Source organism: Brachycentrus maculatus, unplaced genomic scaffold (genome assembly GCF_059751285.1).
Source record: "Brachycentrus maculatus isolate JH-2025_06_01 unplaced genomic scaffold, ASM5975128v1 h1tg000367l, whole genome shotgun sequence".
In the NCBI taxonomy this organism is placed as follows: Eukaryota; Metazoa; Arthropoda; class Insecta; order Trichoptera; family Brachycentridae; genus Brachycentrus; species Brachycentrus maculatus.
Genome location: NW_028281116.1, coordinates 960,939 through 984,124, shown reverse-complemented (window position 1 = coordinate 984,124; position 23,186 = coordinate 960,939). Strand labels below are relative to the sequence as shown.

General features: G+C 33.5%; 1 protein-coding gene across 1 annotated transcript; it reads right to left on the bottom strand.

Annotated features, from left to right (window-relative positions):
• Positions 1 to 834: 834 nt before the first annotated feature.
• Positions 835 to 22,953, bottom strand: LOC148303481 (uncharacterized). Its single transcript, XM_088269886.1, has 5 exons — positions 22,550 to 22,953; positions 9,870 to 10,029; positions 4,449 to 4,591; positions 3,135 to 3,333; positions 835 to 2,599 (listed from the first exon to the last, which is right to left on the bottom strand). The coding sequence occupies exons 1-5, from the start codon at positions 22,569 to 22,571 to the stop codon at positions 2,182 to 2,184; spliced, it is 942 nt and encodes a 313-aa protein (XP_088126012.1). The 5' UTR covers positions 22,572 to 22,953; the 3' UTR covers positions 835 to 2,181.
• Between the last annotated feature and the right edge of the window lie 233 nt (positions 22,954 to 23,186).

The following is a 23,186-nucleotide window of genomic DNA, read 5'->3' as shown; positions in this document are numbered from 1 at the left end:
TTAAAATAGTTTGTTCGATACTAGGAGCCAGTTTTATATAATATTAATGTGTAATCAGTATGTTTATGTATATTGTAATAGTTATTAACTCATAGAGAGGCTATAAAAATATCAAATTACTCAAAAAAACATTGATTTTTCTTGCTTAGACAGTTTCTTGATTTTAATCAATGAAGAAACAAGATCAATGTATCCATTTTTAAATAGAGCAAAAGTACTGTAACATTTTGTGGCTAAGAAGATTTTAAATTTCTAAAGCATTCAATATCAGTACTTTCATTACACAAATTCATCTATTTCAAATTTATTAACTTTGAAATAGCTGAATTGAATAATTAACCAAATTAGACATAATGTCGTATATTATGCATCATAAATGTGTTATCCCATGCCAATATATTATTTTAGTATTATAATGAGTATACGTCAATATATATTATCAAAAGCATATAAATAACATTCTTTATTATGAAATATTAGGCACTGCAATTATCAATTGGCAATTATTCATAAGACGGGCTACACATCAATTGTATGTACTAATTGTATGTACTTTTAACAATCCATAATTATCATTAGAGGAATATTAATTTCGAAATGTTTATAAAATTTTACAGTAAGTACAATAACATTTTATTATTACATTTAATGCTTGTTTGTCTAATAGACCATTTACTCAAAATATAAAAGTTTGGCTTAAGAATTTTTGTTTTTCTATTTCAAATGCATTTTAAAACACTTGTTTATAAATAGAATCAATTATATATATATATATATATATATCAGTTTAAGACAATATTTAAATTGAATGTTAAAAAAAAACCTTTTGCAATATTTTTGAATGTTTAATCTATAGTGACGATAATAATTTGCTGGGAATTGGTAGACAAATCTGTTTTACATGTATCACACTGTTTTTGGATTTTAGCAAATATTATTTACAGTATAAAAATATTTTCAGAATAAGTAGCTCGGAATATATCAGGAAGGATGAATAATATTAGTAGGAAAGCAATATTTAGATTTGCTTTTTTTTATAAAGGGCAGCGACAGAGTCATTACATGAAAATTGACAAAGTTTTAGTAAACCAAATTGAGATCATTTTGGACCACTAATAATTAGAGATTCTCGCACGGACACAAACACCTTAAGCACGAGGATAAAAATACTATCTCGAATATATTATAAATTGTAACAACCAACAGTTATATCTACTTTTAAAATGCGTATAAAAATACATGCAATCTCATTGGAATCTCAACACGTAATACATATGTAGTATGTTCATACTTAACGAGTGAAGATTACATATTATTGTCAGTTTGTTTGAAGGCAGTCGGTAAGTGTTGTGAAATTATAAATAATATTTAGTTAAAATTCGGCACATTCACGGATCGAAAAACATTTTTAAGGAAGTTCTCGTTTTATAACTATCGAAGGCGCGTATTTATAAAATCTTCTTGTGTGTTTTTATTTCTATAAGATGTCATTAGTGGTACATTCGATAATAATAATAATAAACTTATCAGTAAATATATACAGCACAAAGATAAATATGTTAAAAAATATCTCATACAAGCTCATTTTTGAAAATGGAGCTTATCAATTTTATTTTTATATATATATACAATCAAAATTTCACATTATTTACAATAAAATAAAAGTTATAAATGTGTGGTAGGCATCACAAATATCAGTCAATTTATGTTTCTTATTCTTTCATGTAACTGTGTTAGGAAAGAAACGCTCGTATAAGACTCGCCGTCCATATTTGGCTGGAGGAAGGCAACAAATGAGAAGATTGCTCCGACTTTACTTAGAACTACACCGACTCCGATGTCTCTGCACAATCAGATCCTTCCTGGGAACTACTTAGCTGCGCTCGAGCCACAGGCATATTCCATCAATGGAATAAGTCATATAATATAAAGTGGACGCGGAAATTTCAGCGCAACCTCGCATCTTTAAATCGGTAACTTTTCTATTAGCGGGTTTTCATATTTAAAGAAAAACAAATCCTTTAACAAAGGTATTTTCATGCATTATAGATCCTCTTTAACTTAAAAAAGGTTAAATTTATCACTTTACGAGGTCATTACTTTCTGAAGTCCCTCAAAATCACAGATCGCGAATGAATCTCACATTCCTGCGTAAATAGCCAGGTGTAAACCAACATCGCCTTATCGTGGAAAATGATGGGCATTGGACCCTGTCTGACCCCAATTTCGAATGGTCTCTTTGGTGTAGAGTTTATCGTCGGGAGGCAAGCGTTGCTTTTCGTAAAGTTTAGTATTACAAGAGGAGGAATCGCTATCGGATCGCGAGTGGGTGATGTTAATATTGATGTTAGTTTGTTCCGTGTTGGTGGGCTTGTGCGCAGGACTAGGTTGCGGCAGGTGCGGCATGGCGATGTACGTGTCCTCGGGTGGCGACGCGGCGAGGTTGAGTTTGGCGTTCTCCTCGTTCTTGGGCTGGCTGACCAGCAGCAGGGGGTGGTGCGCGGGGGGTAGACCGCCGGGGGGGGAGGCGCTTCTTTGGAGAGGTGCCTTTTTCATTAAGGGCTGCTCTAATGGGCCTTGTGTGGAGCTTTGATGAACGCTGTAAACAAAAAGGTTACATTGATAATTTGATACGCAATGATACAGGAACTTGATACATTGCAACTGGCATAGTTGACCGCAGATTTTAGGTCATTTTCTATCAAATAAAGTTACAATAATTTTTTTTATTTTTATAATTGAATTGTTTTTCTAGACATTTTTACTTTATATATCTGAAAAATTCAAAACGCTGTTCTCTCCAATACAGAGAATAAGCTCTTGTGATTGAAAGTACTTGTGTCATGAAAGTAAATTTATGATATTTTTTCCTTCTAATTATTATAGAACAATTAATTAATTTAATTGTAATCTTGAAGTGACATATGCATGTTAAATTTTAGAATGGTAAAAAGTAGTAATTATTTTATTAAGTAAAATTTTGAAATGAATGAAAATAAGATTAAACATTGTTACATCAGAATAGCCGTAGTTGTCTGCCAAGATACTCCATTCCAAAGGATTTTATATTTTTTTACATCCTAGGCAATGAGACAACTCTTGACATGCGTAATTCGTAATGTATTGTAGGTTACCTTAGTTTGTGAGAGGCGTCCAGCGTATCGGTGCGCAGGATCTTGATAGCCACTGCGATGAGGAAGAACAGGATGAGTGCTCCGCAGATGGGGACGAGGATGGTGGCCACTCGGAACCATCGCTCTCCGGCGTCATCCGCCGAGTCGTCCGAGTTCGGGGCACCCACCCCTGGACTCAGGCCGCCCTGGTTATTGGCACCTGCAAAATGAATATTATTTCTAATTAATATTGATGAAAGTAGACTGAATGCAGTCGAAATGCGATCTCTTAGAAGAATGTGCGACAAAACGATGTGTGATAGATGTTCGAATAGTGAAATAAGGAAGGAATACAAAGCTGAGATAAACATCATTGATCATTGACTATTTGATATCTTACTAGCTTAATATTGCTCTGAAAAAACCTCAAAGAGATTTTAAACATGGAAGTATAGTATATTGACTTGTTAAAAATGACTAACTGCATTGATGTTTATTTTCTTGCCAAGCAAAAGTGACTTAAATGGCCTCCTGAACATTTTACATTGTACGACTACGATATGATAATTCATGGATAATTCGAACCCAAAATCTCTCTGACAAATGTGCGGAAAAACGATGTACGATAGATGGTTAGATGGTTACATGTCCAAACCATCTCAACACACCTTTTTTAATTTTATCGATAATGCTTATCTCAGCCTTGCATTCTTTCCTTATTTCACCATTCGAACATCTATCAAACATCGTTTAAGTATTCTTATTATTATGAGTACAGTGAAACCTCTATCTATCGTTCCTCGAATAATCGTTTTCCCGGATGTGTCGTTTATTTCTTCTACCCCGAATTCATTTCATACAAAAATAGATTGCATCGATCGTTTCTATCCACCATTTTACCGCATTCATCGTTTGAATTATGCTACATATTTGATTTGTCTGTTTTTTTACTTTTTTTTTTAATTTTCTGAATTTTGTTACATTTGACGACAATATTTCAACGTGTGGGATAAAGACTATCGAAAGCTTGTGTGATGGATACAGCAGAAGAAGTCTGAAGATCTTTTCTGGTTCTGTTCAACTTTGTATTTTTTTTTTTTAATAAATACATTTATTAACATCTAAAACTTTTATTCTTGAAATTTCCACCTACTAATGGTTATGCAGATTGGGAGGACGGTATCTTTACTCGATCGTATCTCCTTGTGTATTGACTTCTTTGTACCGCATTCATTGTTTCCCGCATTCATAGTTTGTATAATAGGTCCCTTGAAAAACGATAGATAGAGGTTTCACTGTATTTGATTTGTTTAATGCAATTGAATTGACTGTTACCTGACAGGGAGTCGTTGATGCGGACCCTGGCGAGAGGGTTGTCCACGTGGTTGCACAGGTCGCTGAAGCAGCACAGCATGAGGGAGGAGCCCCACGCCCCCGCCAGCTTCCCGGGACTGTTCATGCACTTGCTGGTCAGATCTCTGCAAACAAAAACAAAAAATATTATAAAATTTTTAAGGTTCACAGTGTGGAAACCTGTACAGTAAAAAGAAGCATTGTACTTGAAATTAAGAAAAATATATCGCTCACTTCTTTCAAGAACGTCATAAATCAAAAAACTTGATTTTTCAGGAGAAGGTTTTTTAAGTTTAAAAATGTAATACAATGTATTAAAAATAAATATCAAGCCACTTATTGAACTTTTTACTGTGCAACAGACCTTTTTAAGTAAAACCTGAAGTTTTTTCTCCATTTGAAAAATATTTAGTATATTTAAAAAAATAATAATTAAATATACCCTTTCTTCAAAATGCAAAAACAACACTTTCTGCCCTGTATCGGGTAAATATTAAGTTAAAATTATGCCGCTTTTGCTGGGATATAGTACATTTTCTGGGCATTCCGAAAACATGCACAGCTGAAAATTGACGATTTTTGATTTATGACGTTCTTGAAAGGAGTGAGCGGTATGTTTAATACATTTTTTTTAATTCTAAACTAAGATGAAGAAGAATATGGAACTATGGGCATTTACGGGGCTTACGACCATCATAGGCTGGTTTAAGTGATCACTTTACACACGTGTAACATTTACTTCATCTTTGTCGAGATGTCCAAAAATAACTCCCATAATTGGAGATAAACCAGATTTGTGAACAAATATTTGGACACACTCAAAATGTTGTAAAAAAAAATGTTTAATATTTATTCGTAGTAATTTGCATTCAAAGTAAATTAATAAATTCTTAATTGTATGAAAAATATGCAAAACAGATGTTTTGTTGTGTTAAGGCCTAATATACGATAAATCGCTATTTAATTTTCTCTAAACCCAGGTAACATTTGATGTAATTGATTTTTTTTAAACACCGTTTTTGTGTTGAAAAAATGAGTTTATCTTCGAAATTAATATATGATTTTGAAAAGAAAAGAGTTATTGAAAGGTAAGGAAGGAGTTTAAACCATAAAGAAAACAAAAAAGCTATAAGTATGTATTTTTTAAAAACTCGGGCGTGAAGTGATGTCTGATTTAAGGATTTTAAAAAGTAAGGACCAACCGGAAAATTTAGTGTAATATTTATTAAGGCTTGTTTGCATGTAGTAAATACAGGATGGAGAAGAGAGGTAACAACACAACACCCAGAAGACTTTCTGAAGAAGTTCTTTTAAAATATGAATTTAATATGCCTGGGGGTCTGCGTCCTTCAAGGCAACCCTGAGGGACGCTGACCCCCAGGCAGATCTCCGAAAAGATGGAAAGACAGCTGGGAGTCAACATCCCAAGAGCGACATGCGGAGGCACAAACAGATCCCTAGGATCTACAAAAAGAAGAAGAAGAATAATAATTTAATTTGCACTTGACGAGACTCAAACCTGCGCCGATAAACTATGCCAGCTATAAATAATAACGAATGAGATACATAAAATCCGGATAGCAACAGATTATTGCGATTACCGAATTCGTGTCGACGAATGCAATGTCAGCAGTAATTGATTGGGGAGGTACTTATCGATTACATACGTAATTTGTGCTCCAAAATGGAAATATATTTGGTATCTGTTGTGCTCGTCGCGCGCCGTCAGCCGTGACAAGGCGCCGAGATTACGCGCACTATCGCCGCTTGTCACCAGTTCGCGAGAGATGCGTAACAAGCACTTAGGGCAGAGGTTCCCAAAATGTGCGCCGCGGCGCCCTGGTGCGCCGTAGAAAGTAAAGAGGGGCGCCGTGAGTCAATCTCTATCATTATCCGAAACCACAAATATTCTCGGGTACCTATAAAGCAAACATTTCTATTTTGAGCACTTGCATCTTTCTACCCAACTATCATAATTGTAGGCACCTATTTCTTTCGACTATAATATATATATATATATATATATATATATATATATATATATATATATATATATATATATATATATATATATATATATATATATATATATATATATATATATATATATATATATATATATATATATATATATATATATATATATATATATATATATATATATATATATATATATATATATATATATATATATATATATATATATATATAAATATAAATATAAATATTTATTTAAAAGAGAGCATTGGAGATGTTCTTGGAAAAGAAAGAATATATATCTGACTATTGAAATAAATTATTTTACGTTTATCTCAATTATCGCGCGGCTACTCTTTTGTCCAATTTTATCGTTTTTTTTTATTTATTATTGTTATTATTACAATTAAAACTGTTTAATTAGTAGGAAATGGCCGGCTGTAAATGTGTCTTTGATAACTAGAGTACTGACAAAAGTATAACTGATAATGAAATCAGTCAGGGTTCAAGACCTCGTGTCTCCTGAATCGTTTATCTTGTCTATTGTGCCGCTTCTCTGTATTTACTCAACTGTCTTATTTTATTCTTTTTATTCATCTTATCGATCTTTCTCTTCAATTTATTTCATTTTGCTGTCGAGCTTTTTGATGAGTTAACTCCAACATTTTTTGCGTAATTAACGTATTATACTATACTGGCAGCAGGTTTTAAGCCGAAAGTCTTCTTTTGGCAAAATTTGTATAAACAGTAACCCCCCTACAACGTTGAGATAGGTACCGCTTTATCGGAGGAGACGTTATTAGGGGTTATTGTTTTAAATAATATTTTTACGTTTCAACTAGCGGAGATAACTGAAATGAGTCATTTAAAATGGATATTATTTTTTGACATCTCATCAAAGATGAAGAAGAATATGGAAGTCTGGGCATTTGCGGGGCTGACGATCGTCATAGGCTGATTTAATTGATCACTTTACACACGTGTAACATTCACCAACTCTGCCCATTATTGACAACCACACTATTCAAATTCTTGGAAGTTCTATAAATATGAACCAATTTAGAAACCTTGTTCTTGAATCACTAGAACTTTACTAGAGACATCTATTGTTGAGAAAATGTTGTATTTAAAATACAATTTAAAACATTAACACCTGTTAATTAAAACATGTTCCCTCCGATAACGCGGTACCTATCTCAACTTTATAGGGGGGTTTACAAAGGTACAAACTTAGACGTCTCCGCTGAAGGAGATATGGAAATAATCACGATCGACTATCAACCACACTATGTTTAATGTTGTTTTAATTTTTCCATTATTCAAAAAAAATAGTTATAGGCAAAATTACTTGTTACTTTAAGAAAACGATGTATTATAATATTGTACTCTATTAGCGATATTATTTATAACACTCTCCTTATCATTCAAAGTTCACTTTGTGTAATACCACTTAAAAACTATACTTCAGGATTACCGGTTTCAGAATAACCATTCTATCATGAGGTCAACTTAAGACGATGGATAATTATTCCTAAACCGGTAGTAGTGAAGTTTTAAGTGTGAGTGAGCTTTTAAGTGGTAGGTATTATACACAGTGAACGATGAACGATAAGCAGAGTATTATATTACAATACCACACACACAGTTAAAAATTCTTTTAAAATACAAAATATATTATTTATATCTTTAAATATTGATTTGTAACTATTTAGCGTGCAAGTAAAAGCTTACTTGCAAATTTCAGGCATGCAAAATGTTCATGAAACTCGTATCTTGCACGCTCGTGCTTGCAAACTTGATAAAAATATATGACGTGTTTATTTTAACTTCATATTTATTACGCGGTATAGACGTTGAGCGGTGTAAAAGCTTGTTCAATATTATATTAAGAAGTAATTATATATTTAAAAAATATTTTTAAATGAATTATAAATATCGTGATAGTATTCTAGCTTGAACTCATTTTAACTTTCATCCACGGGAATGATAAAGTTAATTAATTGACTTGTCTTGAAATGAAATAATGGAGGTCAAACGACAAGATAAGGGGTCAGTAAAAATATCTAAGCTAAACATACCTAAAAGCGTAAATTTATACTTACCTACCTACCTATTAATGTTCGTCTTCATTAAAAAGGTACTTGAAGGAAACTATTTAATGGGGAAGCGCCCTGGAGCTATTTAAGTTTTTTTTTAAATTATTTGTTTGGCAGTCACCCAGTGAAAGGATGTTTCTGCCAGTGTCAGGTATTATTTTTATTTATAAACAAATAAATAATACAAAATAATAATAACAATTAATACAAAAGTTCACAGTTTAAATGCATTTAGCTTTATCATTTTAGAAATTATGCCCGCGGTTATAGAATTAGGTTAAAAAAGAAGGGTGGGGAGTACTTGTATAAGTTATCCAAATTTATTATTATTATTATTATTATTAACATTGATAGTCGTAATGAAAAATACAATTGCTTATACTGATCTACTACAACCAGACGTTCGCTCGCTTAGAAAGACATACGAGGTGTGTTCATAAAGAAACGTTTTATTTTTTATTTTTAAAATTTATTTATTCATCTACATTAATGTTGTCGCCTTCAAAGAAGTCTCTATTAGATATTATGCACTTATGCCAGCGCTGCTTCAAATCCTCGAAACATTTCTCAAACTCAATATTTGGGATAGCCTTTATTAGCTCATTCAGCGATGTCCTTTTATCAACCCTTAAATTACGGGACATTCGTAAAATACCATACGACATACGTATAGAAGTGGTGAATGTTGCACGTGTGTAAGTGTCACTTAGCAAGCCTATGACAGGTCATAAGCCCCGTAAATACCCATACTGTCCAAATCCTTCTTCACCAATGTTGAGATGTCAAAAATGTTAATAATTCCTAAGTGGAGATAATTCAGATTTGTGAAGAAGAATTTGGATATGCTCAAAATCTTGTTAATGCGGCTAGATCAGCGGACGGAAAACTTTTTTGACCATTAGCCCAAAATATATTTGCGTAAGTCGATATTACCCCCTTCCCCATTTTGAAAATACGTCAATCAATGTATGTTTTAAATAAATATTGTATAATAGACAAACAAAATAAAATTCTCAATTTGGATCAAACGAAAATTTAGCTTTTCAGGTTTCCTTTTCAGTTTTTGGAGAAATGATGTTGCTTCATGTTTGATACAATTACTTCAAAATTGGGATTTTTTATGTCAGCGCGATTAGAATACAGTTTTTGGCGTTTAATCGATATCTGTCGCACAGACCTGAATTGTTTAAGTGTGTAAAAATACTAACACGTTTATGAAATAGCAAACTAGAAAATTTCCTTATCACCCCAGAAAAAAATCATTTTTACCCCATTTGGGGTAATTTACCCCGCCGGGCTAGATGAACGGTTAGGTATAAGTTCTACTCACACGTTAGGGTCCTCGTCCACGCAGCCGTGTCGCGCCCAGCGGACGTCCTGCACCAGCTCCGAGTAGCAGCCGCCCTTGGGGGACTTGCACATGTAGCCGGTGGTGACGCACGACGGCAGGTTGCAGTAGCAGCGCACGTGCCGCTCGCCGCTCTCCGTACCTGCGCACACAATCACCGGATTACTCAAACTGTCATCATATCCTAAAGAAACTCTTCGTGGCTGTCGGAAGTCCGCGTGCTCTCGCGTCTGGGAGAGCACGCGGCAATGGTACGTGCCGACAAGATTTTCATACAACTTCTTCTATTTTAAAAAATGGCTTTTCGCCCTTCTAGAGTGTTCTAGGTATTTCATACAACACGAGTCTCTTGTAGGTACTAGTTCAGGGTTGGGGAATCTGCGACCTTTTGGTTATTGTCTACTAACCATCACGCCGTTGCCCGCAGAGATAGGCAGAGAGAATAGAACGCCACACTAATCTGTCATGCATCTCCTCATATACCCGCCGATTATACCGATTTCCGACCTGACCACTTTTAAGTATTTGACATACCTACCTGATCATACCAAGTTTTCCTTGGTCTTCCTTTGCTCTCTTTTCCGACATGCATTCGCTTAATAAATTAGTTTTACCGTTCTTTCCTCACTCATTCGTTCAACGTGTCCAAACCATCTCAGCACACCTTTCGTAATTTTATCGATAGTGCTTATCTCAGCCTTGCATTCTTTTCTTATTTCACCATTCAAACATCTAAATTACCTCGTTTTTCCGCACATGCGTATGAGGTATCGCATTTCGACTGCATTCAGTCTGCTTTCATCCTTCTTTTGCCTGTACTAGCTGGTGCGGTGACAGCAAGTGTAAAATGACACTTAATCTCTCCTAGGAACATTATTGATTCCCAACTCATATCGATGAGTTATTTTCAGTAACGAGAGATAGCTGACGTAAGTACCCAATATTTAATTTACGCAATTTTATCGCGTTGGGACGCCGCTATTTTATTTATTTTAGAAAATATTAACTGAGGCGATCCTAGTTCATAATTTACGAGATTATTCCCTGTCAAATAGCATGGTAATCTTCAAATCCTGTCCGTGTTCAACGATTAAATCACACTAGCATGTAAATTATTTTACGTTTTACAGGTTTTTCTTAAATAAACATATTTAATCTTCATAACTTACTATCTGAGAACAGTAATAACAATAATTCCATTGTTTATAGGAAGATTTTCCGATTAGTGTTCAAATATCGTAAGCAAGGCATTAATTTTAGAATTGAAACAGAGAATATCTGTTTTATATTCCTGGTGATTACAATACAAAAATACCTGAGTGTGTTACGAATACATAAGTTAAAGAGTAAAGCTATAAAAAAAGTTACAACTATATCATCAACAATTAAAATAACTAAAAAATATAGGAATGTATCGCATTGTTTCGGAATAATATTCGGACTTAATAATTCAGAGGTCGGCCTCTAAAATATGGTGTCCGTTAAGCATACATACATACTTATAAGTATTTTTTTTGCTTTGCAGCGTACATTGTATTCAACGAATACGTGCATATGAGAAGAATTATATCATGCTGACATAGTAACATTTAAATGTTGACAAATTACTCGGTCTGATGACCCATGACGCCGAAAGCGGGAATTTCTAAGAACTACATATTTCCAAATTGACTTTTAAGCGAATGAACATATTCGCCAACTCGACAATGGACGTTTCGAGATTAGAAAATTCACACGAATGTCCAATTTAAGCTAATGACAGCCAAGAAACGAAAAGAGAAGAAAAACAAAAAAGCAACAACGCGGATCGGAATGCTTTTGTTTTACCGGTCCGCCAAAAGCGCGGGAATTTGGGTCGTCTATATTCGGCAAAAGGAAAAAAGGGCTAAAGGATGTTTGTATTTGGAAATGCGGACGGGTGAAAAACGAAGAAGCCGAACTAATCGAGCCATCGGGATGCAGGACGGAAGATGGATGATTGGAGAACAGGAAAAAGAAAAAGAAAATATAAGAATGGAACGGAGAATACCAGTTTTTACTTATCTGGGATCAGACAATAAATGTCGCTAATAGACGTTCTCCTTCGTCTGCAGTGCGCTGAGCGTCCACCGTCCGCGAATAGAGAATGGAAATATTTATTTGTTGAATAATAATCATTATTGCCGTAGAAGTCGAATTACCGATTGCATTTTATTGTATACAATTAGGTATAATCAAGGGTTAGATTAGATAAATTTCACTTTACTTATAAGTTTTTATTTCAACTTACTTAGGCATTTTGAAACCGGTTGTCGATCAGTATTGTCAGGATGCCGAAAAGAAGGTTTATAACTATTATTACCGAGTAGAAGTAACGTTTAAGTTTTCCAAAATTGCGTAGTTATCGCGTTATCTTTTCACTGAAATTCCAGCCCCTTTTATTAAACTTTAATTGATGAATTACTCGACCGACGACTGTTTCTTTGTAACCTGCATCGTCGATTCATCAATTGGTATGAAGTTAGACATTTTTTGGTTTTACGCAATATATAGCGCTGACAACCATGATTTTTAAAGGTTTCCCAACTTGATATGAAACATGTATCATTCTTCTATTTTTTATGAAAGAAGATGGAAGTCTGAGCATCCCAGGGCATGCGATCTGGCATTTGGCTGGCTTAACCGACCACTTTATACACTTGTGTAACGTTCATCATTCTGTCCATTATTAAACACCCATATTACATTTATTCTTGAAACATGCATTTGTGCAATGGCCTTAGATCGTTCCGCATATCGGGAAGGTTTATAAATGTTTCATATAAAGTTTAGACACCTTTAAAATTAACATCTCATCCGTAGGGCTTTTGTGCACTACCCGTAATTTTACCGTCCGGCAGTCCGTTTTGAAAAATGAAAGCGACTACGACAGTTTAGCGTGATCGAATTTACGCGCAGCGTGTTCACGCACCGATCAAGAGCACCGATCCGAAGAAAGATGGACAAAATCACAAGCCAATCCAAGCCTAACTGACGTGTCGGACGGTAAAATTCCGTGTGATTCCGTGTAGTGCACAAACGCCCGTAGGGCGAATAATCCAGTGTCCGATTGTTAATACTGTTAACCGTGATGTTATTGAAGAAACGAATTTTAGTTCAATTAATTGCGTATGCGTATAATGTGGGTCTGAAACACACATACGCGGGTGGTTCATTCGACCATAGATAATATTAACGACACTCATAAGAAACACCGCTTGAAAAGAGAGATTTATTCGATATCCTTTTTTAAACACAAGACAAAATAGTGGGTATTCGAAATTCGGCACAACGGTGAAATAATAATGAATTATTTTCTATTTAAAAAATAAATAATAGATCAATTCATGAGATCAGTTGTTGTCATAGAAAAACCATTAAATATAAATTAGTACCGATTAAGAACCAGATGAATTTATTTGACAATTTAGTTTTCTATGACTTGAAACTCAACATAGCTACATATCGAGGCAAAAAACATCGATTAGTGTCATATAAATTGGATAGTTAAGATAAAATGTATGTAAGTATTATTCAAATGTGAACTAAATAGTGTAGTAATGAAAAGAAAAAACAACAATCCGTTTTATAGATTTACTACGAATTTACAACTCGTACAAATTGTAATATGCTTGTACGAGTATGGATATGCACCCCCAAGTGTCACAGAAGAAATGTTTAAGTCCATCTTTGGGTGTTTAGAGACAATCAGGGGATTTAACATGGTTAAGGTAAGGCCCGGTATTCGTTGAGAAGCAACTTAATTTTCTCTAAATCCAGGTAACATTTTACATGATTAATTTTTTTAAACACCGTTTTTGTATTGAAAAAATAAGTTTTTCTTCAAAATGATTACATGATTTTGAAAAGAAAAGAGTTATTGAAAAGTAAGGAGTTAAAAAATATATTTAGGTAAATATATTTTTCTATAGGTATTCTAAAAAAACAAAAACAAAAAATCCAACATACATTCTTTTAAAAAATTGGGCATGAACGGACATGTGACCTCTTCGGTGGTTTCCGGTGGAATGAATGGTGTCTTTGCGAATATACCCTAAACTTATCCGGCTTAATCTTTCATTGGAACATCCATAAATCGATTGCAAATTAAACTGATGGGTTTATATGACTATGGATGCACATACCTGTACATAAGTTAGTGAAATTAATGGTGTGACATCATAACAATGTCGTTTCATCAAAATAATGTGAAATCAGAATTCCAAGGTTCGCTTAACATTTGAAGACATGTAATAAAGCATGGTGACAACATAGTATTAACATTTTCTGGCGCCATTTTTATGCAAATGAGCATAACCACAAGAAAATCACACAAACTATATTTCTACGACAAACCTAAGGATTTTATTTTTTACATATTAAATAATATTCAATATTAATTAATTGTTGAGTTTTATTTCATTACACACGACTAGTTTCGAAAACTACAGTTGTTTTCATCTACAGGTGATTAAAAAAAACTAATGTAGCGTGTAATATAATAAAACTCAATAAGTGGGTAAAACCACTTTAGGCAAGTATTTAATTTTTAAAATACACTAAAATTAATTGTATTATTAAAACATTACTAAACAGACTCGTTCATTTCTCAAGGAACTCGTGCATATTGGAAGTTTATAGCGTAAGAGTACGGGTATGCAACCCACAGTGCCACAGTCATTTATGCCATTATAAAACCTTATATTCTTTTTTCAATTCCCTTCCCTAATATATTCCAGCTGATCTGGCAAGGTTGCTTTCATATAATCAACAATCGGCTTAGCACCGCATCGTTCGGATGCAGTACCCTATGCACCACTTGTGTGCGAACAGGGACGAGAAGAACAAAGAAAAACTAGTAGTAAAAAATCTTAATTTTCCTTTACATGAGAGGAATCTTGGAATATCAAATAAATATTCACATACGATGTCCTGCCGGGAGCGAGTCGATAATGACAAAATTTGTTTAATTATGAAGACAATTTATTTTTATTTTTATAAGCGTAATGTAGAAAAATATCGCAAAAAAATAACTAATTAAGAATCAAATTTATCTCCAATCGAATACGAGTATCAGAGACAGGTCCATAAGATATAAACAATCCTTAATAAAATACACAAAGCTAATAAGAGTTAAAAAATAAATCAAAGGACCGCATAACCCATTTCCCGGCGGGTGGGCTTTATAAATTTCGATCGTTCAATTCGGGACGTTCGGAATCAATCAGCGGCGAAACTTATACCGCGGACCGAAGGAGGCTGTATAAATTTCTCCCCACTGTTATCTTGACATTTCTTACATACGGCGTATGGAAATCCAAGCCGCGGCCGGCCGTATCCCGCGGAGAGCTTTCCGGCCAAAGACAAAAACTTGGCTTGTAATTTACTGTACAGCTTGTTGAAATATACTTTTTAGTGGCTTTGTGTAGTTTCAATTTTAAATATCGATTTCAGTGGCTCTGAGGATGTCCTCCGTAGCGCAGTGGATAGCACGTTGAACTGACATGCCCATGTATCTTAGCCGAAGTCAACCATTCCGGGAGTACAAAAATTGATGTCCGACTTTCTCCGGGGAGTGGGTTCTTTTTACATGGAAAAAAAAGTCTTCATTAATTGATTCGGCAGCCTCTTTGTGGTAAAATCTATCCATTTTTAATTGATGTTTTACTTAATAAATACCACTCTTTCTTAAAATCTACTGTGACACGTGTTTCGATGCATTCCGCATCATTTTCACGGTGTTTGAAAATGATGCGGAATGCATCGAAACACGTGTCACAGTAGATTTTAAGAAAAAGTGGTATTTACTTAGTAAAACATTGATTTAAAAAAATCTTCATTGAATTGATGTATTATGAAGATAGAAATTATGTTAAAATAATTAATAAAAAAACACCTATTCGAAATATTTTTCAATTATGACAAAATTACGCTATTATATGTCATTGCTATACATACTATATAGTTATATCTGACAGACGGACTTCGACGTTCATTAACGTCGTTACTCCTTTAAGGAAAATACGCACTGACGTTCATTTACGTCCATAGTCCCGGACAGGTTAAGGCCTAATATACGATAAATCTAACTATGTAACTATTTTTTTTAACATATCAACATAGATGAAGAAGAATATGGAAGTCTGGGCATTTACAGGGCTTACGACCGTCACAAGCTAGTTTAATTGATCACTTTACACACGTGTAACATTCACCAATCCTACCCATGATTGACAACCACACTACTCAATTTTCGGAACCCTTAGATATATTGATAAAACTCGTGACACAGTTCATGTGAGTTCACTACCAACATCTATGTTGGAATAGGAGAAACTTTTATTAAGCAAAGACTTTTTCTATTCGTATATAAGGTCCGATATAAATTATTATTATTATAAATTATTTATTTATTTAAAATGAATTTTTGATATTAATTTTCCATCATGACGACTTTGTGAATACAGTCGCACGAAGGCGCCACAAAGAAGGCACGATTTCTGAAATCATCCCTTTCGCACTAACTGTAAATTGTATACGTCTGTCACTTTCTCTCCAATGGCAAGTGCACATTCTCTTGCAGCCTCTCTATCTCTTTTTTATACATGTCAAATTCGGTACTATGTTTGTCTCGTTCCCGCGCGTGAGAGCGTCGAACCAATTTGGTGTTGCAGGGAAGCACATTGTTTATTCCTTCAATAATCGGCTTTGCGAACAATAGCAATAGAGGCCATTATGTCGTGCCGCCGGCGCCCAACAAGTTTCTTTGTATACAAATATTTGAACGGACGAATTCTTAACCTTTTCACGAGGGCTGCCGTTAATTTTGTGAATTATAAAATAAGTAAATATTACATCCATGTCATATTTAATTTTACGATAACATAAATTCGTCAATTATAATTTGAAATAATGAAGAAATGCCAATGAGTTGGTGTTTTACAAAAAAATACGATACATACATTATTAAAATTTATTATGATTATTGTTATTATAAATCCCATAGTTAATTTATTTTCTTATACGTCTTGTCATATTTCTCATAGAAGTTATTATAATTAAAGGTAATGTAAGTAATGGTAATCAATAATAATTTTCGGTTCCCAGTTAGCTAAAAAGGCATATAGACATTGAGCTTAAAATTCACCCGTCAATTTTATATCCATGGTAGATTTCCAGCAAGAAAATAGAAAACGAAACTTTTGGTTACTATTTCCATAATATGTAAAAGTGATTTCATATTTATTTTTTAGACGAATGAAGATGAGATCATTTTAAATTCTTGTATTCAGATGCTTTCTACTGATGAACATTACATTAGTCATTTAATTTTAATGTTAAATACTTACTTGAGAAAAAAAGTCATGCTTGCTATTTCATGAACATTTTATTTTTGTTTCTAGAATGAAGATATTTATAATGATAAAATGATGAGAAAAAACATAATTTTTTAGCATTATTTTGGGAAATAATCGAATAAAGACATCCTTATTTATAAAAAAAAGTTTCTTCTACACCAGACAATGAAATAAACCGTAGTAGACGCGATCGGGTTGGTGGTATGACAGAGACAGCAACAAAATAAAACAGTAGGAGCGAGCGAGTCAAAATAAGTGAATGCACATGAAGGGGAAAGGTTATACGACCGGAGCACGTGTTAGAGCGAGACAGAGGAGGTAGGTAAAAGAGATATTCGGACCATACAACAGGTGGACGTTCCTTTTCAGGACCGCACGAGTCAATTGGACCGCTATTTTATTTCGTATTTCATATATAACACTTTTAATGTCCCTTTTGTTGGCATTGTAATGGCGTCTATCAATGCGGTCATCTTCTTAGCGGTCAGGACACGCGACAAACATCCTGTAATAACAGTTTCTCATTTTTATTTTGGTGTGATTAAATACACATTATAAGGTGCACTGCGTGAATCCTGTTCATTACAATAAAAAACAACAATTTAATTATTTTTTACTTTGAAAACTAACAAACGCCGCTTCACAGCAGGGGTAGACCAAGAGAATAGAACGCGACACCAATCTGTCTTTGCACACAATCTTCGCCTCTCCCACATTCATATATCTTCTTATACATACACGCCGATTATTTTGGCAGCTGACCCTGACCACTTTAAAGTATTTGAAATACTTGATCATGCCAAGTTTTCCACGGTCTTCCTCTGTTTCTATTACCAACCACATTTGGATCATAAATTTATTTAAAAAAAAACGGTTCTTATTGGTTGAGTCGTAGCTCATTTTGACGGATTGAATGGTTTTTCTTTTGGGAATATAAACTATGAAAACAAAAACGGAGCTCGGGATCAATCAAATTTTTGGAATAAATGGTATCTGAGAAGACAAAAATTTTAACCATTATTTTATAATTAAACAGCAAAATAAATTTACAATGTTTAATTTTCTAAATGAGACATATACTCGTAAAACGCGTCAAAGATATGCAAATATAAATATATTGCATTTAGATTTTCCAAAATATTTGCTAGGCTTCCTTCACCAGAATTTTATCTGCAACCGTTTTGTTCCAGGTATTTTACCTGGACTTTACTTATAATAGCCTTAAAATGATTCCTCTTTTGCTTTTAGTTGAGAAACCATACGTTTCAAATTGACGGAATTTTAATACACTTAATAATTTGCTTCCATTTGCCATTTAGGTAAGTCAGTAAACAAAAGGTTAACTAGGTATAACATACCTGTAACATTTTTAAAAACTAACTAACCATCACGCCACTTCCCGCAGGGGTAGGCGGAGAGAATAGAAAGCCACACCACTCTGTCTTTGCAAACATTCTTCGCCTCTCCCACGTACATGCATCTCCTCATACATACCTGCCGATTATTTCGACTCTTAAACCTAACCACTTTTAAGTATTTGGCATACCTGATCGTGCCAAGTTTTTCTCGGTCTTATGTTAACTACATTCGCCTCATAAATTTGTTTAACCTCACGCATTCGTTCCACATGTCCAAACCATCATAACTCACATTTCCTAATTTTATCGATAGTGATTATCTCAGCTTCGCATTCCTTCCTTATTTCACCATTCGACATCTATCGTACATCGTTTTCCGGCACACTCTTCTGAGAGATCGCATTTCGACTGCATTCAGTCTTCATTCATCATCAAATAAAAACATTACAGTTTTTATTGGCGATAAAAGAAAATCAACAAAGCTGTCCGCTCCCGTTCGTCCTGTGTAGCAGGGAGCCATTTGTCATCTTTCAAAAGACGGTAAAGGTCGCCAACAGCGGGTCGAATTTATTACGTTAGGAAGGATTAAATAATATTAAATGGTGTATAATGGTTCGGTCATGGCTTGTCAACGGTAAAGGATTATACGCCGTCCTTTTAGGCGATTGTATTTTTAGATATCCTTTACATTTTATGGCCGAGTGTAAGCATTCGAGAGTAATTTACATTTGACTATACAATTGGTCATTCGTACCTCATTACGTGACCGCGTCAATATAACCCGACGAATTTGCAATCTAAATTAGAATACTTATACTCATTATTTTCAATGCTAAACGGTGATATTAATTTTACATTGTAGTAATGGGGCGAGTTAGTTACAAGGACCGTGATAACGCTGCAAAAATATAGTGCCATACGAATGTATATTTTTTTACATTTTGAGTGTGTCAAAATAATTGTTTACAAATCTGGATTATCTCCAATTAGGAATTATTTTAATGACTAGAAGGAATGTCTTTTTGATTACGAATTTTTATCGATTGTTGCGCGGTATGATCGATAATCCTGAAATTATCATGTCTGTATGTTCCCAATACAGCGTCGACATAGATTGTTTCACATCCCTATATATACAGGACCAACCTGCCAATGGTTATGTGTGTATGAAGAGCTACCGGTTGAACATGATCACATTGGATATTGATCTGTTCCATGTGTCCGAAGGAGTTTTCCGAAGCGGGATTCTTGTACACCTTTAAGTCTTTTTTTTAAATAAAATTGAATTGAATTGAATTTTTTACATTATTTTTTCACAACTCAACATAGATGGAGAAGAATATGCAAGTCTGGGCATTTACAGGGTTCACGACCGTTATGAGTTTGGTTAAGTGATCACTTTGCACACGTGTAACATTCACCAATTTCCCTTCTTCACAAAAATTTCACTCCTGAAATTTTTGAAGTCATACTTATATGATCCATCTCATGACATTTTCTTCAAGTTAATTTAGCTTGTGATTTGACCAGTTAATTTACTTACATCATTTTGCGGATATTTGGGGATATTTTTTATTCAAAAATCTACATAGAAACAATTAAAGGCGATTTAGTTTAGTGTGAACAGGAATATTGCTAATGATTGCTATTTGAAGTACTTACTTCGTGATTTACCATTTTATAATTTAAAATAACTTTTTTCGAACGAGAAACAGAGAATCAATTATAAGAAGAGAGAGAAAGAAAATGAGAAAAAAATTATTCGGATAAATTTTGTGTACAATTCGTTAGTTACTTGGTACAAATTATTACAAACAATTTTATATTTCTTAATTGTCCATGCGTTTTGATACTAATGACAAAATAGATTAATTTATTTGGACATATAATTTAGGCTGTAAAATTAAAGCTTCTTTGAGGTAGATTTGAAGTATCTTCCATAATTTTAGTTTTTTTATCCATACTTTTGAAAAAATTTAACTTTTTTGAATTTTAACGTTTTTGTTGACAGTTCTAGTTTAGATACATCCGACATGGGTAACTTCGAATACTACATGTATGGTTTTTAAAATTGAATATGTTTTATTATGAAAGTTGTATCATGTTGAGGTTTTCTTAGATTTTTTAACGAATTTTACATCAAATACAGATTCGTTATTAAAGTTATTCGCTGTATCGTGTTAGATTATGCCATTGATGATCTTAATAAAAAAGTATAGTTAAAATAATATAGTTAATAATGTAACCCATGACGTGGCTTACGGCTAACAAGAGTGTTCATCGTTATAACCATTAATTTAATAGAAAATGTAAATTATGCACCCGGGAGCCAAATTTAATTTTAAATGTAATATTTAATTATTTAACGAATATTTGAAAAGTTCTTAAATCATTGATAAATTTTTAAATGTGTGTTAAGTGTTAAAATGTATTAGCACGTGTACGCTAATAAAATATTGTACTGTTCCGCAAAATGTAAGTTACGACAGTTAGTCAGGAGAGCGACGATAAAACTTTTTGAATTAAAACAGATGATTTTTTATACATTCTGAGTTTTTTTTTTCAAAACAGAAAGAATTCGGGTTGTAACTAATAATAACAGAAACGCATTAAAAAATTGATGCAGCAAAATCTCCAAGTATTTCGATTCTGTTCAAAGTTACTTAGATTGGTTATATTTAAATAGTTTATAATAAAAATAATAGAGTAGTAGCAATTAATTATAGGATATTTTAAATTCACAATAAACTGCAAAAGTTATTAATGTCCTATTAATAGTTATTTTGTATTAATCACAATGATGGTTGAAATTCTATTTTTAAAGCTGACTGAATTCACTTGTTGCGTTTGACATATTCTTGATAAGTTTACAGCAATTAAGCATTTAAAAAAATATCCAATCAACATGCTAAAATACTTCATAGTCTTACAAAGTGAAGAAGAAATAATGCGGCATAACTTATGAAGATAATACAATTAAAATGTTATTTATTACTCAAATGTATAAAAATATTTTTGTAATACCCAAATGCAACACAAAACAGTACCAACGAAATAACATATACTTAGGAATAAAAAAAATCAACATTCTCCCTTTAGAAATTAAAAAGTTAAAAGACAAACATTCTAAAAAAGAAACTTAACAAACACTATAAACATATACAGACTAAACAATAGAAAACTAAACATGATAACTACCTCGTACCGCTCAAATATATACTCGTATGTTCCCCTGTAATATATATTTTCAAAAGTGTATAACATGAAACTATAAACTAAAAAAGAAGAAAATATCCCTCTCCAAGCACAAGAGCTCAGTCTCATTTTTGGAGAGGCTCAGCGCAACTAAAATTATTATTTTGTATTAAGTAGAAATGTATAGAAATTGTATTAAATAAATAAAAAACATAATACGATACAATTTAATGTTGTGATTAATAGCCGATGAGAATGTAAGGTTGGAAATAAATGGGCAATAAATTACAGCATGATTCAGGAAGTTGAACAGAATGAACGTCGATGCAGTCAGCAAATTTCAAGTACCGAGCGGGAAAGATGTCGGCGCCAGGTGCATGTGGCGCCTAAATTCTGTCCGAGCTACTGAACCGTAATAATGTATGCGTAACTAACGCCGGCCTTCTGCGGCTAATGAATATTATAATATTCATTTCATAGACAAGTACCTACCGCATGGAATAACCGAATAACATTTTGAATTAATTGTATCACTGGCAATTCTCTGGAAAATTGAAATTAGGAATGCGATGCGCGTCTTTTCTGAGCGTGAGTCAACTTTTAAAAATACTTTTGTATTTTGTTATGCTCTTCATCGCTTTAATATTTGTATACTGTATTAAAGTTTAAAACAAAACATGATTATTAACACAATTTAACGAATAAATACATCAAAACAATCTTGTTTATTTACCTGGGACGACTATAGGATACATTTTCCGTTTGGCAATTTTTTCCACTGTTAGATAAATGATCACAAAGAAAACAAATCACTTTTTAACTTTTCGTTCACTGTTAACTTCCCATCCGTACAAAAACAAGAAACAAATCCCAAAAAACTGTTCCATTACAACATAACGTAGCGCTTTTTTTTCAAAATATTTTTTACAAGTTTCGACACTAATAAAATAACGAGTTCACAATTTTTTTTAACTACGCAACGACACTCAATTAATTTGATCTATTTAAATCGACTGTCAAAGTCGCCATAAAGTCGGGACGAGCCAAAATGTGATTCTGTTGCAAAGTTCTTGACAGAAATAAAGTTACGCGAGCTCCGCAGACACTAGCTTCCGCGGCGACTCCTGGCGGCGAACTGAAGACTAGAACGGGAACAGAACGGAAAAGCGGCTGTTCGTGGTCGACTTACACACACATAAAAGTACCTGCATTCGTAAACACACATACACAAGCGTACCGAAGTGAATCATTGAACATGCCGCTGAAAAAATGATAGGGTCATTTTCAGTAAATTGGTCAATATTTTTTTATGCCCGTAATAAACGCAATATTTAAAAGTTATTATTTATATGTATTTAGACGAGTTTTCG

Bases quoted from the DNA above. Each gene is read 5' to 3' on its own strand.
- LOC148303481 (XM_088269886.1), bottom strand. From the start codon at position 22,571: ATGTATCCTATAGTCGTCCCAG. The intron at 10,030-22,549 runs GTAAATAAACAA...TTGTGTGCGCAG, and splicing joins GTATCCTATAGTCGTCCCAG to GTACGGAGAGCGGCGAGCGG. The intron at 2,600-3,134 runs GTAACCTACAAT...TTTTGTTTACAG, and splicing joins GACGCCTCTCACAAACTAAG to CGTTCATCAAAGCTCCACAC.